The 16,358-nt window shown below is 47.2% G+C and overlaps 1 protein-coding gene across 1 annotated transcript in view; it reads left to right on the plus strand.

The window, feature by feature from the left end:
- The first annotated feature begins 9,031 nt into the window (after nucleotides 1-9,031).
- Nucleotides 9,032-16,358, plus strand: part of PLCG2 (phospholipase C gamma 2) — a 151,615-nt gene continuing 144,288 nt past the window's right edge. Inside the window, exons 1-2 of the mRNA XM_090261181.1 lie at nucleotides 9,032-9,135; nucleotides 14,984-15,220. Coding sequence (XP_090117307.1) covers nucleotides 15,028-15,220 — 193 coding nt within the window. The 5' untranslated portion in view covers nucleotides 9,032-9,135; nucleotides 14,984-15,027. The remainder of the gene's footprint in view (nucleotides 9,136-14,983; nucleotides 15,221-16,358) is intronic.

Raw genomic sequence — 16,358 nt, forward strand, 5'->3', positions numbered from 1 at the left:
TGGCCCACAACCCAGGCATGTGCCCAGACCGGGAATCGAACTGGCGACCCTTTGGTATGCAGGCCAGCGCTCAATCCACTGAGCTACACCAGCCAGGGCTGTAATTTTATTTTTTCACCTGCTAGTTTTTCCCATCATCTGTGACCTCCTGAAAGAAGATGAACCTTTCCTCTCCTTATCCTCCAAGCCTAGAGCAGTGACTTACATATAGTCGGTACTTAGTAAATGCTTGTGGGCCAAATGACTGAGTGATCTTATTGATTTGGTGTTTAAGGAGAATTTGTCTCAGATTCCATGGGGGAGAGTTAGTCATTGCCCACTCTCCCAAAGGAATTCATTATGAGTTGGTGTTTTATTATTTAAAAAAAGTCCTCACCTGAGAATATGTTTTTACTAATTTTAGAAGTGGGGGAAGAGAGGGAGAGAGACATCAATGTGAGAGAGAAACATTGATCAGTTGCCTCCTGTAGACACCCTGACTGGGGACCAAACCCTCAACCTAGGTATGTGCCCTGACCGAGGATGAAACCTGCAGCCTTTTGGTGCATGGGATGATGCCCCAACCGAGAGCCACCCGGTCAGGATGACGGGGTCTTTTTGGAATCTACCAGCCAAAACCTCCTTATCTTTATGGCTCATACCTTCCTGTATCTGCCCAAAGTGCACAGAATGCTCTTCACTTCTGAGAAGGCTCACCATGTGTTTCTCCCCAGTTGTTCCAGCAGAAGGTACTGGTGCCCATACCAGAGGGGGCAAAAGAATCACGAGGTGGAGGTGGGAGCGGTTAAAACGCAGGTCCCCTGGCCCCAGCCCGAGCTTCTGATCCAGTAGGCACAGCATCCATGGGCGCCTCTCAGGCCTCCCTGAGAGCCCCCAAGAGAGACAGGGCTGCTCTGTGGGAGTGGAAATAGCTCTGGACCTTGAAGAACCCTCAGGCTTCAGATTCTAACTCTGCCACCAAATGGAGGGGGACCTCTGTGAGTCACTTAATGCCTTTGAGTCTCAGTTTCCTTATCTGTAAAGCGGACATGAAAATAATTGAGCTTCCCACCCTTATGGTGAGGACCATATGTGTTTGCTGCATGAAAGGTTCTGGTGCAAGGCAAGGATTCAGTAAACCACAAGATTATAAATCCTTCCTCCCCCAGTAGGTAACTGCCTGATATTTTAATATATTTTCTGATGCATAACATAATACAGAAAAGTGCACTTAATTTAAGTGGATGGTTCAATGAATTTTCACACTCATGTAGCCAACGCCCCATCGAGAAACAAAACACGCCCACATCCCCAGGACTCCCCTCGGCTCACTTCTTGTCATCACCTTCCCAAGTGACCAGTCTCCTGAACTCTACCAGCATTGATTATAAAACAGTTTTGATTTCCTAGTATCACTAAGAGATGCTCTGTGAAGAATATTTAGAAAACACTGAAAGCAGAAAAGCAAATCAGAGATAGCCCATTAGCATAGGAACAATCTTTTTAAAATACAATTTTTAAAATTGATATAGAACATATATAAATTGCACAAGTTGTAAGCATAAGGCTCAATTTATTTTCATCAAGAGACCACCCCATACGACCATCAGATCAGAATCGAGAACATCACAGCCCCCAGGCCCTTCTCTCTGCTTCTGCTCCCTCCCAAAGGGAACCACTATTCTCACTTTTAAGGCAATTGATCAGCTTTGTCCAAACAGTCGTGTTTATAACAAAGCTGCTTTCTTGCTAGGGACCTCGACGAGTGCTTGCTCATCCTTCAAGACCCAGTTTTGAGGTCATCTCCTCTGAGAAGTCTTCCCAGCCCCTTGCTTTATCCTTCTGAGCCAGCTGTGGCCATTCTGCGGGAGTAATACCTCTTCCTGCTGTCTCCCCCTCTGCCCTATTTGCCTAATACAGGGTACAGTGGGTTCAATTGTGACTCCCGCTCCCATAAAGACCTAAGTCCTAACCCCCTGTACCTGTGACCTTAGTTAGAAATAGGATCTTTGCAGATGTAATGAAGTCAAGGATCTCAGGATCAGATAAAGGAGAGGGAGACCTGAGGCTCAGATGCAGGGAAGAAAGTCACTGAAGATGGAGGCAGATGTCAAAGTGATGCAGCTCTAAGCCAAGGAATGGCAAAGGTCACCAGCAGCCACCAGATGCTGAGAGAGGCCTCCCCAAGAGCCACCAGAGGGAACCAGTCCAGCCAACACTTTGAACCTCAGCCTTCAGAGCTGTGAGAGAGTAAACTTCTGTTGGTTTAGGCCACTCAGTCTGTGGTACTTTGGCACGTAGCCCCTGGGCACTGGGGCTACACAGGGCTCCGTGTTTGTTGAATGAATTAAAGAACTGAGTACGGGGACTTGCCGCCCATGGTGGGAACAAAGGGAAACACCAGGATGATTTCTCTCTCTGTACAGGCCACCTCATGTAGCTCTGTGACAACTGCAGGACCCCTCGGACTGTGTATGTGGCATCATTTATCCTTCCTGCTAACTAACGGCTACTCTGTTTTGTCACATACCCACGGGGACCCTCACGTGACTTGGAGGAAGCTGACCCTGTCAGCAGCGGTCAGCCAGACATGGAAGCCCATTCCTTTGACAGTAACTGAGGCAGAATGGAGTTGTGACATGATTCTGGTCAACGACACTGGAGGGGAAGAGGGCTGGGAGCTGCGGATCAGTTTCTTCTTTCTGGCTTTTTCCCTTGCAGGCCTGGTTGCCAGGAGCAGTGGACAGGGAGAGAATCTGCATCCCACCGACATGCTTAAAATTCTGATTGCTTCGTGCCCACCCCGCAACCCCTCCTGGGCTTCCAGCGACGTGAGATTAGAGGTGGCCTTTCTGGGGAAGCCAAACTCATCCTAACGGAGATTCCGGCCACTACAGGCAGGGGCTCTTTATCCTCAGCCACGCAGACTGGGAGACTGAGGGTCCGAGAAACTAAGTCACTTCGCTGGGGACACAAGGTGGGTAAGTGAGGGAACCAGAATTCATACGCAGGCCTGTCTGTCTCCCTGTCCTACGGCCTCAGCTGCTCTTACACACTTTTGCTCTTGGCTTTAAATGGTTTCCCTTGATTTTGCCTGAGGCTTAGGACCCAGGAAAGGCCAAGTGGCCCCGGGGTTCTCAGCACAGTAGGGACTGTGTATCATGCCTCCATCCCATGGATGACTGCCATGTCTGCTCTGGGTCCCATTTAACCAGGGACAGTGCCCAGGACTTGGACAGACATTGGCTGACTTGTTCTTCCACAGCAACCCTATTTGCAGATGAAGAAACTGTGTCTCACTGAGGATGAAAATTCTTTGCAGGGCCATGTATACTGTGAGGGGCAGAACTGGGATTCAGACCAGGTAAGTCTGACTCTAGTGCCCCTTTGTGTGTCCCCCAGAGCCGTAACTACACATATGCTCATTGGGTGGGACTTTGATGCTTACTGCTACCTCTCTGGAGCCTGGCAGTACCTGGCTCCTTGCAGGCACTCAAGTGTTTGTTGAGTGAATACATGAGCCCCAGCAGGAATCCAAGGCTTGAGAAGCCCAAAGAAAAACCATGAGAACTGAGACTTTCAAGTGGACCTCAGTTTAACTAGCAGACTCCTACAACTCAACAGCAAAACAAAACAAAACAAACCCAAAAATGAAACAAAACAAAAGACAAACACAACCCCTCCCTCTACAAATAACTTGACTTAAATATGGGCAAAGGACCGCCCTGGTCGGGTGGCTCAATTGGTTGAAATGCCATCCCTTACACCAAAAGTTTGGGGGTTTGATCCCCAGTCAGGGCACATACGTAGTAGGTTGCGGGTTCAATCCCTAGTTGGGGCACGTATGAGGGGCAACTGATCGGTGTTTCTCACATCAATGTCTGTCTGTCTGCCTCCCTCCCTCCCTCCCTTCCTGTCCCCCCTTTCTCACTCTCTCAAATCAATAAACATATCCTCAGGTGAGGATTTAAAAAAATAAAGAACAAGAAGGGCGAACAACTTAAATAGACATTTCTCCAAAGAAGACGTAGTATTGGCCAACAGGTTAATGAAAAGGTGATAAAAGTCAGTAATTATCAAGGAAATGGAAATCAAAACCACAATGAGGTATCACCTCATACCTGTTAGGATGGCTATTATAAAAAACAAACAAAAGATAAGTTTTTGTGAGGATGTGAAGAAAGGGATCACTTGCGCACTGTCGGTGGGAATGTAAATTGGTACAGCCGCCATGGAAAACAGTAAAAGTTTCCTCAAAATTAAAAATAAGAATTACTGGGCCTGGCCAGGTAGCTCAGTTCGGTAGAGTGTCATCACAATACTCCAGGGTTGTGAGTTCTATTCCCGGTCAGGGCACATAAAAGAATCAACAAATGAATGCATAAATAAGGGGAACAACAAATCCATGTTTCTCTCTCTTGCTCTTTCTCTCCATTCCTCTCTCTCAAAATCAATCAATTAAAAAAAAAAAAAAAAAAAAAGATCAAATCTTCCCACTTGTGGGTATATATCCAAAAGAATTGAAGGCAGGATTGCATTCCGAAGTTCATTGCAGCATTATTCACAATACCGGAGATGTGAAAACAACCTAAATGTGCATCAGTGAATGTACATACAATGGAACATTATTCAGCCTTTAAAAAGAAGGGAATCCTACCATTTGTGACAATATGGATGAACCAGGAGGACTTTATTTATTTTATTTTATTTTTTAAAATTCTTACCTGAGGATATATTCATTGATTTTTAGAGAGAGAGTAAGGGAGAGAGAAAGAAACAACAATATGAGAGAGAACCATTAATCGATTGCCTCCTGTACTTGCCCCAACTGAGGATTGAACCTACAACCTAGGTATGTGCCCTGACTGGGAATTGAAACTGTGACCTTTTGGTATATAGAACAACACTTCACCCAACTGAACCATGCAGCCAGAGCCCAGAAAGACTTTATGGTAAGTAAAATAAGCCAGTCACAGGAGAACAAACAGTGCATGATTCCTCTCATATGAAGCATCTAAAATAGTCAGACTTACAGTAGTGAGAATAGAATGATGGTTGCCAGGGTCTGAGAGGAGAAGGAAATGGGGAGGTATTCAATACTATGAACTTTCTGTTAAACAGGAATAAATTCTAGCAACCTGCTATAAAATATTGTGCCTATGTTAACAATACTGTATTGTGCTCCTAAAATTTTGTTAAGAGGGTAGATACCATGTTAAGTACACACAAAGTACTGCACAAAAAGCAACAGCAGGAAATGTTCGAAGATGATGGGTATGTTCATTACCTTCATTGTGGTGATGGTAACACAGGTATCTGCATAGGTCCAAACTCATCCAACTGTGTGCATGAAATATGTGCAATTGTTTTGTATACCAATTAAAATCGAGGGTGCTCTCCTCATGCAGAAGCAGCTAGGCCAGGCCTTACCCTCACGGGTTCTGGGAGCCAGTGCTGGGTGGTACTTCTTGTCCCAGAGGCCGGCCTGCCAGCCAGCAGCTGGAACTCAGCTTGGCCCCAGGGGACGTGCACTTTTCTGAACAATGTCGGGAAAGGAAACCAAACTCCAGGTCTCTTAGGGGTTTTCTGGTCATTTTTGGCTGTGGGGGTGGAGGGGGAGGTTGGCAAGCTCCCTGGGGTGAGCTGGTAGGCCTTGCCTGGCTGCTGGGAGGGGAGGCCCAGGTTTGGAAGGCCCATATATAATACTAATTGTTTTAATGAGATGCTGTGTTGTTTATCAACAGCTGTGTTGTGCTAAGCTCTATGTTACCCCTTACCTTGAATTCTTTAGGTAGGTATTTTTGTTGGACAGCTTTATTGAGATTTAATTCATATACCATACAATTAATTAATCCATCTGAAGTGCACAATTCAGTGACTTTTAGTATATTCCCAGAGATGTTTAACTATCATTACACTCAGTCTTAGAACATTTTCCTCACTCTGAAGAGAAACCCTGTACCCCTTAGTCATCTCCTTCCAATACGCCCTTCCCTCAGTCCTGGGCAACTACTGTTTTACCTTGTGTCTCTATAGGTTTGCCTGTTGTGGAGACCTCAAAGGTAGAGTGAAGGGGGTGGGGGGATTAGGAGGTTCAGAGAGAACCCTCTCTCAAGGTCATACAACTAAAGAAGTGAAAGACCTGGGACTTGGACCCAGATTTTCCTGTTCTCCAAGTCCAAGTTCATATTATCCCACTGCATCATGGAGCTTCTCCTTCCCAATAACAATATTAAAGATAGTCAGCCCTTGTGGCTGAACTGGGATGCCTATTTTACCTCCATTGTAGCATTTAATCCTTACAGTCACCCAGGGAGGTAGGTACAGTTTTTATACCCATTTTGCAGAGACACAAACTGAAAAACCAAGGGGCTAATGGACCGATGCATCATGGCTGCTAGCAAATGGAAGAGGGTTATGGGAAAAAAACATGTGCATTTCTGAGGACCGGGGAGGGTTGCAGAATAGAAAGTTGAAACAACACTGATTAAAAGATTATTTTCTCTTAGCTTATCCTCCCTCCCCCTTCTTCTTTCTTATTATATTAAAAGGAAAAGAAAGTTCCCTCCACCCTTTGAGGTCACTTCCTGACCCATTTGTGAATCTCTGAGGACTGGTTATAAACTCACTTCTCCCTGCCTGATCGCCTCCTGTTATTGCTGGGGATGGGCAGTAGGCCTGTGTGTGCTCGGGTTCAAACTCTGCCACCATCAACCACCCACTTAACATCCTACCGTGGTCAACCTGTGACAGGGGCTTCCTACTATATATGCCTGAAAAAACAGGGGCACTTCTCCCCCTACCCATCAGGCTTTGGAAAAGAGGTGTCATTTGTATTCAAGTCCTTCCAGAAATGGGCTGCCGTCTCAATTACTTTATTTTGAACAACCAAGTTGACGTTTGAGAAAAAGGGGAGATGAGGAGCCTCAATTATTCATTGTACTGGATCCCATTAGCTGTTTACCCGAGGGTAAAATATGAGGCAAAGAAAAAAAAGCAATTAAAATATGAAAAAGGCAAACTGCCTTCTACTGTACCATTACCTTAATAATACAACAGACATTTTCACTCCAAAAATGCTGTAGGTTTGTGACCACAGATTAAAAGTTTGTTTGTTTATTTTCAATGGAAGGATGTTCTACATGTTCTTTTCTTGCTTGATCCCAGGGGACCAGAGAAAACTCCAGCCAAAATTAGCATCTGTCTGAACAGAGGTGAGGAGCCAAGGCTTCCTACAGTAGTTTCCAAAACTTCTGCTTGCATTTGGTCTTGTTTTATTGGCAAGAGTCAACATGCTTCCCTATGCATGTAGACTTGTAATATTGGGCTGGTCAAAAAGTTTGTTTGTTTTTTTCCATAAGATGACTCTAGTAGCACTTAGTTGTCTTTAACTGCATTCGAAACAATTTTGTCAGACTATTGTGACAGCTGTCATATCAGCATGCATTAAAAAACTTACCAGAATTGGTGAAATTTTGTGTAGCCACTTTAATATTGAAGATGGAAGAAAATATGCAACCTTTTCGGCATATTATGCTTTATTATTTCAAAAAAGGTAAAAACAACTGAAATGTGAAAAAAATAAAGGTTTGTGCAGTATGTGGAGAAGGTGCTGTGACTGATCAAATGTGTCAAAAGTGATGTATAAATTTTTGTGCTGGAGATTTCTCGCTGGACAATGCTCCACGGTTGGGTAGGCAAGTTGAAGTTGATAGTGATCAAATCAAGACATTGAGAACATGCAATGTTATACCATGTGGGAGATGGCCGACATACTCAAAATATCCAAATCAATAAAGTTATTGGCGAAAATGAAAAATGTGTCTTTATATTATGGAAAAAAACTAAGTGGATTTTTTTGCCAACCCAATAATAAATTATGCACATATGTGGTTGTACTAATATATCATATATAATGTCCCAAAATAGAAATGTTAAAAGGACAGGTGGAAATATAAGTTGAAGTTCTAAAACAAACCAACCAGCAAACAAAAAACAAGGTAAAGAAATATAATCTAGATTTAGCCATTATTTCTGGCAAACTGGCCCTGTGATTCTGAGTGGTTAATGTTATAACAAGCCTTTCAAAGAGCTCTCTAAAAACAGCACACTAAGCAATATGTGGGAACAGCACCGGCGTACCCCTGAGACAGGAGCAGCGAAAGAAATGAGTCCATGGGTTTTTCTAAAGCCAGCACGTGAGTCTGGCTTCAAATATAACATTTTCAGTTGCAGCAACATTCAGAGATTAAAAGCTGTAACTCAAGCAGTTTAGGAGCAAAACATGTGTTCTGTCTTATAGCTCTACAGGTGACCCTAAAGCTGGCTCTAGTCAACACGGAAGACATTTGTACCAAAGATACATATGAAAGCTTTGGTAACATTGTTTCATAAAATCAGAGAATGGGAAAAAGCAGTATTTCTCCTGAAGAATATGTCACATAATACAGTATCTGACTCAAGATAGGCCCAACTAGTTAAACGAGTCAACTACCATAACTAGGCATTTGACTAAGTCATCTATATGCTTCGACGTTTATTAAGTGAGTCATAAAAAATAATCTCATTGGGAAAATTAGAGCTCAATCTGAGGGTAATCCACGGTCCTTACAACGAACTTTTAAGGTGGGCGCTATTTGTGGCCTGCTTGACGGATGGGGAAAGTGAGTCTGAGGGTATTTACGTGTCTTGCCCCCAGGTAGTAAGAGGTGGTTAGACACCAGCTCAGCTTAGAACCACCAACAGTCAATTCCTGGTGATTATGAGGAGTATATTAAGTGTATGTAAAACGTGTATGCAGTAGGCGCTCCATAAATGCTACTCGATGTGGAAGTTTTCCCTCTGCCTTGCAAGTGAGTTCGCTTCCAGTCTGGCTGCCTCGGTTTCTCCCTCTCCTCGAGTCTCGGGCCGGGCACGCCACCGCGCGGGGGTGCGCAGAGCGGCGGGCGCGGCGGGGCCCGCCTCCGGCCGCGGGTGGGGCGGGCCGGGGCGCGGGGGGCGGCACCCCAGGAGTCACGTGGCGCGCGGCTGCGGCCGAAGCAGAAGTAGCAGTGCCGGCGTCGGAGGGCTTGAGCCTCAGGGTGTGCCGGGAGCCCGGACGGCGGGCGGCTGCGCGCGGGACCCCGGAGCCGGGACCCGCGGCTTGGGCACGGCCAGGTGGGTGGCCCGGCCTGCCAGGAGCGCATGTGGGCGCCCAGGGAGCTGAGCCCGGAGGGAACCGCGCCCGGTGGGCTGCGTCCAGAGGGAACCTGCGCCAGGGCGCAGCGGGCCAGGGTGGGGAGCGGTGTCTGGGTCCTCGCCCGCTGTGCCTGGGGTCTGGGTCCGGCCGCCGGTTACTTTCTCACGCTGGCGCTACTTCGTCGGTTGGTGTCCTGGGGCAGCCCCAGCTTTGAATGGGAACCCAGGGGAAGCGGCGCGGCTTGCGGTCCGGGGTGGTCTGAGCGCTTGATTTGACATTCAGGGCTCCGTGTTTCGGAGCACCTCTGTGCCCAGGGCTCGCGCACTCCGCGCGGCCGCCCGGCACTTCCCCGTATTGCACAGGTGGTTGTGGATGGGTGGGTGGTGGCGCGATACCACCAAGGCGCAGCCTTTCTCCAAGAAGAGAGACCAGGACAGTGTTCAGGGCCCCACAGTGTTATGCCTGAGTGTGTACGTCTGTGCGTTTTCATGGTTGTTTTGGAATCCCACAGAGGTCATTACCCTCATAGCGGAAGAATTCGAGGGAAAGATGTGTCCCGTTTGGACTGGGGGTTGGCTCCTGGGTTCAGGTGCAGGCTGGGGAGGGACTCTTGGCACCCTAATCTTGAATTAGACTGAAAGCGTATGGTGGTGTGAGGGACCTGACATGGCGTAATCAGCTGAATTTGAAAGAGTATGGTGGGGTGTGGGGCCTTTTCAATTAACTTAATTTGAATTTCAGTTCCAGCTGTGTGATCCTGCGCACGTTAAAGAACCTCTCAGAGCGTCACTGGGCTATACTCCAGGGCTGTGTTGAGAATTGGGGCTTATCTATGGAAAGGGTACCTGGCTTGTTGCCCTCTGACCTGGTTTGTTGCCCTCAGGTTAAGGTCCCTGCGTGGGGGCTTGGGGGCATCAACCTGAGCTACAGTTCTTCAGAGAGGGCTTACTGATTTCCGGCTCGTCCCAGCCCCAGGCAGGCACTTACCCTGTTACCAAGGTGTGCGCGCCACGTGTGTATTGCCTCAGGGACGGTAACCGCGCAGGCTTCGTTGATGCCCAACTTGCCTAACGATGCTGGTATCTCCCCCGACTGCGCACGGTCCGAAGCACTCGACTTTGAGCGTTTGAGGCAGAGCGGGGACACCCCCGCCCCCCCGTGGGTAACCTCTTTGCTGGGTGGAGTCGGTGGGAAATGGACAGTGAGAAAACTTGAAAACAGTTCTTATTTAGAAAACAGTAAAAACACAAAAAAGGAAAAACTCATCCATTACGTCACCACTTAAGTTAAAAAATCAAGTCATCCATTGTCCCCTCTTCTGACCCCCCTCCCAAAATAACCACTTCCCTGGATTTATGAGCAGACAGCATTTTAGAAATCTTATACTCAACTGGTTTGCAACTCCTTTGCATCTCTCTCATGACCTTCGCAGATCCAATCGCTTATAAATTCTTTCCAGTAGCGAATGGTGCATTCTTTAATGTGTATGTTTCATTATTTATTTACAGAACTTTCCCCTAACCACCTCCCTTCTCCACTTGATGGGCAGTTGAGTTGTTTCTTGGGTTTCTTTTTTTTTTTTTCTTACAACTGATGGCTCCGTGAACATCTTTGTGTGTGTTTCTTTCTGCACATAGATGATTATTGGATCAAAGCATATGCATGTTTTACTAGATGCTCCCAGGTTGCTCTAAAAAAGAAGTGGAGCCATTTCGCACTCCTGCCTACAGTGGCTGATACTGCCTGTTCCTCCCATGAAAACACATACCCTGCTGCTGCAGGGCGGGTGTGAGGGCAGCAAGAGCATCCCTCAAGCTGTAGAAGGATGATGTTACCTCTCAGGGATGCACTGTGCTGATTTTTAACAAAGAACTTTTTTTAAAGTATATTTTGTTGATTATGTTGTTACAGTAGTCCCAGTTTTTTTCCCTTTGCTCCCCTCTGCCCAGTACCCCCTTTCCTCCAGCAATCCCACCCCCCTTAGTTCATGTCCATGGGTCATGCATAGAAGTTCTTTGGCTTCACCCTTTCCTATATTATTCTTAACTTATCCTGTCTATTTTGTACCAACTAGTTACGCTTTTTAATCCCTGCACCATTTACCCATTTCTCCCTCTTCCCCCACACAGCTCATAACTCTCCAAATGATCCCCATACCTGTGATTCTGTTCCCGTTCTGTTTGTTTGCTTAGTTTGTTTCTGTTTTTATTTAGGTTCTATTGATAGTTGTGAGTTTGTTGTCATTTTAATGTTCATAGTTTTGACCCTCTAAAGGCATTTCAAGGCTCTTTTGCTTTTCTTTTTCCCTCCCTCCCTCCCTCCCTCCCTCCCTTCCTTCTTCCTTCCTCCCTTCCTCCCTTCCTCCCTTCCTCCCTTCCTCCCTTCCTCCCTTCCTCCCTTCCTTCCTTCTGAAGCAAAATGGAAATTGCCCCTGATGGCTAGTATTGTCCCCTGGGTTGCTGAACATCCAACTCTGGAAGCTGGGCCAGGAGCTGGCTGGATTTTGGTGGTTGATTCCAACAGTCCTGTGGCCATGAGGATGTCTTTCCAGTTCTTGGCCAGAGGGAGTATAAGAGACTTGATGTTTATGATTGAGCCAGTCCTTGCCATGGGGCTTTTGAGCAGGAAGTTACTGGAATCCTGGGGTGGTTAAATTCAAGATTCTTCCAGAGCCCGAGTCAGACAGATTGAGGACCCCAGTGCCTCTCTGCTGGCAAGTTTAATCAAAGGTGGAGGTGGTGTGGCAGGATGTGTGTTTCCGATTTATGCCCTCCTGCACCTTTGCCTTGAGACCTGGGAGTGGAGAACTCCAGAGTCAACATGGTGAAGAGCTGCAGAGCTGGTACCAGGTTCAAAGTTCTGCCACTTTGCAGCTATGTAATCTTGGGCAAGTCCTTTCACCTCTCCCTATAGAGGGACCGGGGCTGCCAGATTAGTTACTATCTGGCGAAACCCTTCCACGGGGTTCTGAATTCCAGAAGGCACGGGCTGAAAGAGCAGGGGAGTAGGGTCCAGACCAGGGTTCCAATCTTGGTGCAGGCACTCGTCTGCATGACCTTGATCACATAATTTCACCCCTTAGGACTTGCTTTCTGTATTTCTCTTTGGGATAAGTGAGATGAGCCAGGTATGCAGCAGATGCTGGCACCTGGGGAGGGCCAACACACAGTTATTGGGTGAGGCTTGACCTGGAGCAGAAGGTGATGAGGTGGGAGGTGCACTCCAGGGCAGAGTTTTTGGCTCACTTTCTTGGTCCTGCCGCCGGGCCTCTGCTTAGTTAAGCCTGTTCCTCTGCCTACAACTCTGTTTCCTCCTGCTTCATTTTTTTCCTTTTAAAGTTTGGATTCAGATGCCCTCTCCCCCACAAGCTTTCTCTGAGCCCTCTAAGCTCCCCGTCTCCTCCCAGACTAAACTCGGGGCCCCTATCCTGCTGCTCCTGTGGCACCTCCTTCCCAGTGTCCCTGGTGCTGTGCTGACCTCTTTACACTAGAATCCTTAAGCTGACAGGTCTGTTTCCATGATCAGGTGTCCATGATCTTCCTGGGTTGGCCAAAAAGTCTGTTACGTTTTTTTCTGTATGATGGCTCTAGTAATGTTTAGTTGTCCTTTAATTTCATGCGAAACAACTTTTTAGATTGTATTGTGACACCTGTCATATCAGTGTGCATTAAAAAAAAAAATCAAAATTGGTGAATTTTTGTTCAGCCATTTTAATATCGATGGTGGAAGATGTGCACCATTTTTGATATGTAATGCTTTATTATTTCAAGAAGTGTAAAAACAACTGAAATGCAAAAATAGACTTGTGTAGTGTATGGAGAAGGTGCTGTGACTAGTTGAATGTGTCAAAAGTGGTTTGCAGAGTTTCTTGGTACTATTGACATTTTGGCCCAATAATTCTTTGCTGTGGGCTGTCTGATGCATTGGAAGATGTTTAGCAGCACCCCTGGCCTCTACCCACTAGAAGCCAATAGTGGGAGATAGCTCACATAAAATATCCAAATCAATAAAGTTATTGGTGAAAATGAAAAATGTGTCTTTTACAGAAAAAAAACGTATCGGACTTAGCTGTGAGGAAGGGCTTAGGCCTCTCTCCACTCCCCCTTGTTTACTTTCTTGTCCCCACCTCAGTGCCTGGCAAAGAGTTGACACTCATTTAAGGTGTTAGCTAGCTGGCTAATTAATATTATCTGAGGCCCTGATACATTCTGGGGCCTGTGTATACATTGTAACTTTAAGTCCTTCCAGCACCCCTTCAGGGTGGTACTGTTACCTCCACCTTACAGATGAGGGAACTGAGGCCCTAAGTTTGCACATCTTGGCTGGAGGCTCTGGGGGAGTCAGAGCCAGAGGGGAGGCCCACACAGCCGGGCTGATGACAGCCTCTCTACAGAGTAACAACTGTGGGCTCCTGAAGGGACTGAAGAGAGGGAAGAAGATAAGAAAGGTACGCAGAACAGTGGATGGCAGTAGATGTAACAACAGCTAAATCCCAGGAGCACTGACTTTACATAGTTGTTTTAAGGACACAAGATACACTATCTGGTTTCATGCTCACGAGAACCTTGGAGGTTCTTGTAATCTGTTTTCCCCTTCACAAGTGTGGAAATGAAGCCCAGGGGCTTACAGTACTTGGTGTAGGGCCTGCAGCTAGCCAGCCTTCAGTTCAAGTCCTCTTTGAGTGGCAGGCAGTGTGTCTTTGGACATTTGGGAGGCAGACTTGGGGTTGGGGGGTGCAGAGCAAGGGCTCAGGGAGTGACCGCAGGGGTTGATCAGAGGAGTGAAATGATTTCCCTCTTGTTCTGAAAGCACCTTCTGGCTACTGGCCGGTGAGGTGTCTGTAGGAAGCGGGCTGAAGCAGGGAGACCAGTTAGTAGGTGCTTTGAATAATCCCGGGCTGAAGCAGGGAGACCAGTTAGTAGGTGCTTTGAATAATCCAAGTGTAAGATCCTAGGAGGGACCTGTGAAGAGGTGAGAGGGGTTGGATTCTGGATTTGCTGCTGGGTAGGATGTGGTTGTGAGAGAGGGCAGACAAGGATGGCTCAGAGATTTGGGTCCGCGGCACGTCTCTGATAGACATGAACTGTGTGCGGGAATAAGTGGCGATCAAGGCCCCCTGCTGGGTGCTGAGCTGCATGCTAGGTGCTTTGCTGGTGACATCTCATTCCAATCTAACTGTCCCAACACCCCATTTTAGAAAGGATGACACTGGGGCTTGCAGAGGTCACGCAGCCTGCCCGGGGACACAGGCAGCAGGAACCTATACCAGGGTTTGAACTCGAGGCCGCTGGGCCCTGAGGTTTACTGTCCGGTGACCCCATTTAAGTGCAGAGGTCTCCATGGACACATTCTGGAGTTTCTGGGTTTTTTCTTTTTGTTTGTTTTTTAATTTGTTTTCTTCTGTTCCTAACTTCATTTAGGAAGTAAAGGGGTGGTTATACATTTCTAGGCAGGATAGAAGGGGATGCTGGTACTGGGGGGTGGGGGGCTGGGAGCCCATGCGGCTGCTTTGGCTATTCAAATATTCTACATAGTAAAAGAGTGTGGGGAGGGAGGGGCCCACAGCCGGGCTGGGGGTGATTTGCGTATTCAAAGTCTGGATAACGGCTGGGTCATTGAGGTCGGGGTCTCCTCCCACACCTCCACTTTCATTTAAACCTCTGTGTGGGCTCTGAGTGGTCAGCAATTCACTTCCACTAGAACCTTCTCCTAAAACTTGCCCTGCTGGGCATGAGACAGGATTTTGGCTCTTGAAGTCCAAGCCCTGTTAACTAAATCCCCCTCAGTTCACGAAAACCAATTCACTCCCTTAATCTTTCCCTCCAGCCTCCTTGTTCCCTCACTCCACCTCCTCCCCGGAGAGGCCAACAATGACCACCAAGGTCAATGTGGACGCCCTTCCTGAGTATGAGAAGAGTCAGATCAAGAGAGCCCTGGAGCTGGGCACAGTCATGACCGTGTTCAGCTTCCGCAAGTCCACCCCGGAGCGCAGGACCGTCCAGGTGATCATGGAGACGCGGCAGGTGGCCTGGAGTAAGACAGCTGACAAGATCGAAGGCTTCCGTGAGTACCTGCTGGGTGGGCAGTGTGGCCAGTCCTCCCCAAGTCCTGGCCTGTGCATCTTCTTGTCTTCCTGCCTTCGCTTGTCACTGCAATTGTTGGTTTGATGCTTTCTTTCCTTCTAAAAGTGAAAATGTGGCCATTTTGTCTGGGTCTCTGATGGGGGTGAGAGCAGGTGGGGGAAGTGCAATCAGTTTCTTCGAAGTCACAGAGGCCGGTGTGGGCCAACTTGGAAATGCCATTCAGACGGCTCACCTGGGCTGGCAGGGGGTGTGCTCAGTCTGGCAGCATCAGGGGTCCTTTGTTTCCTATTGACTGTCAAGCTGTCTGCCCTCTTAAGGCTAACACGCCAGAGTTTGTGGAAATGCATAGCTTGGGAGCCAGATAAATGCCCGTTGCGTTTTACTGCCAACAGCACAGTGAGAGGCCTTTACTGTAGCTCATGTGGACAATGCGTGTTCTGTAGCTTTCAGATGAAGCTCTGGTCCTGGTGGGGGTGCTTTCCCTTCCCCACCCCCCTCCGGTTGGGCAATGGGCTCAGTTCCTAAAGTTTTTCTAAGACTGTTTTTTTAACAAAGTAAGGAGACTTAAGCGATTTTCAGTTGCAGAGGCTTGCTTTAATCTGCACTTTTATTGACTACATTTTCATTGAAAAATTAAAATGTACACTGAGGGAAAACCAGGGAAGTTCACCAAATGTCTGTCTTCTGTAGCTCTCATCCTGTGCTCCACAGGCAGGCTCGTTACCAAGTTCTTTTGTCTTCCAGGATTTCTCTATGCTTGTTTAATGTGTGTGCTGTGTTTTTTTACACAGATGGGTACCTACTACATACACTTCTGCAGCTTGATTTCCTTTTTTAATTTAACAATTATTTTGGAGGGGGTTTGTTACCAGCACATTGATCTGCCGCCTTTCACGGCCATGTAGCATTCTGGGTGCAGTGTAACAGTTTAGCCCCTAGAGAGGGACATGTGGACTGTTCCAGTCTTTTGCTCTCAGCTGCAGCAGTTACACTTGCATTCTTCTTCTTCTCCTTCCTTCTTCCTTCTTCTTCTTCTTTTCGTAACAGCTTTATCGAGATAGAATTCACATACCATGCAATTCAGCCGTTTAAAATGAACAATTCGCAGGTATGAGCAA

Source organism: Furipterus horrens, unplaced genomic scaffold, assembly GCF_987537825.1.
Source record: "Furipterus horrens unplaced genomic scaffold, mFurHor1.1.pri manual_scaffold_13, whole genome shotgun sequence".
Classification (NCBI taxonomy): Eukaryota; Metazoa; Chordata; class Mammalia; order Chiroptera; family Furipteridae; genus Furipterus; species Furipterus horrens.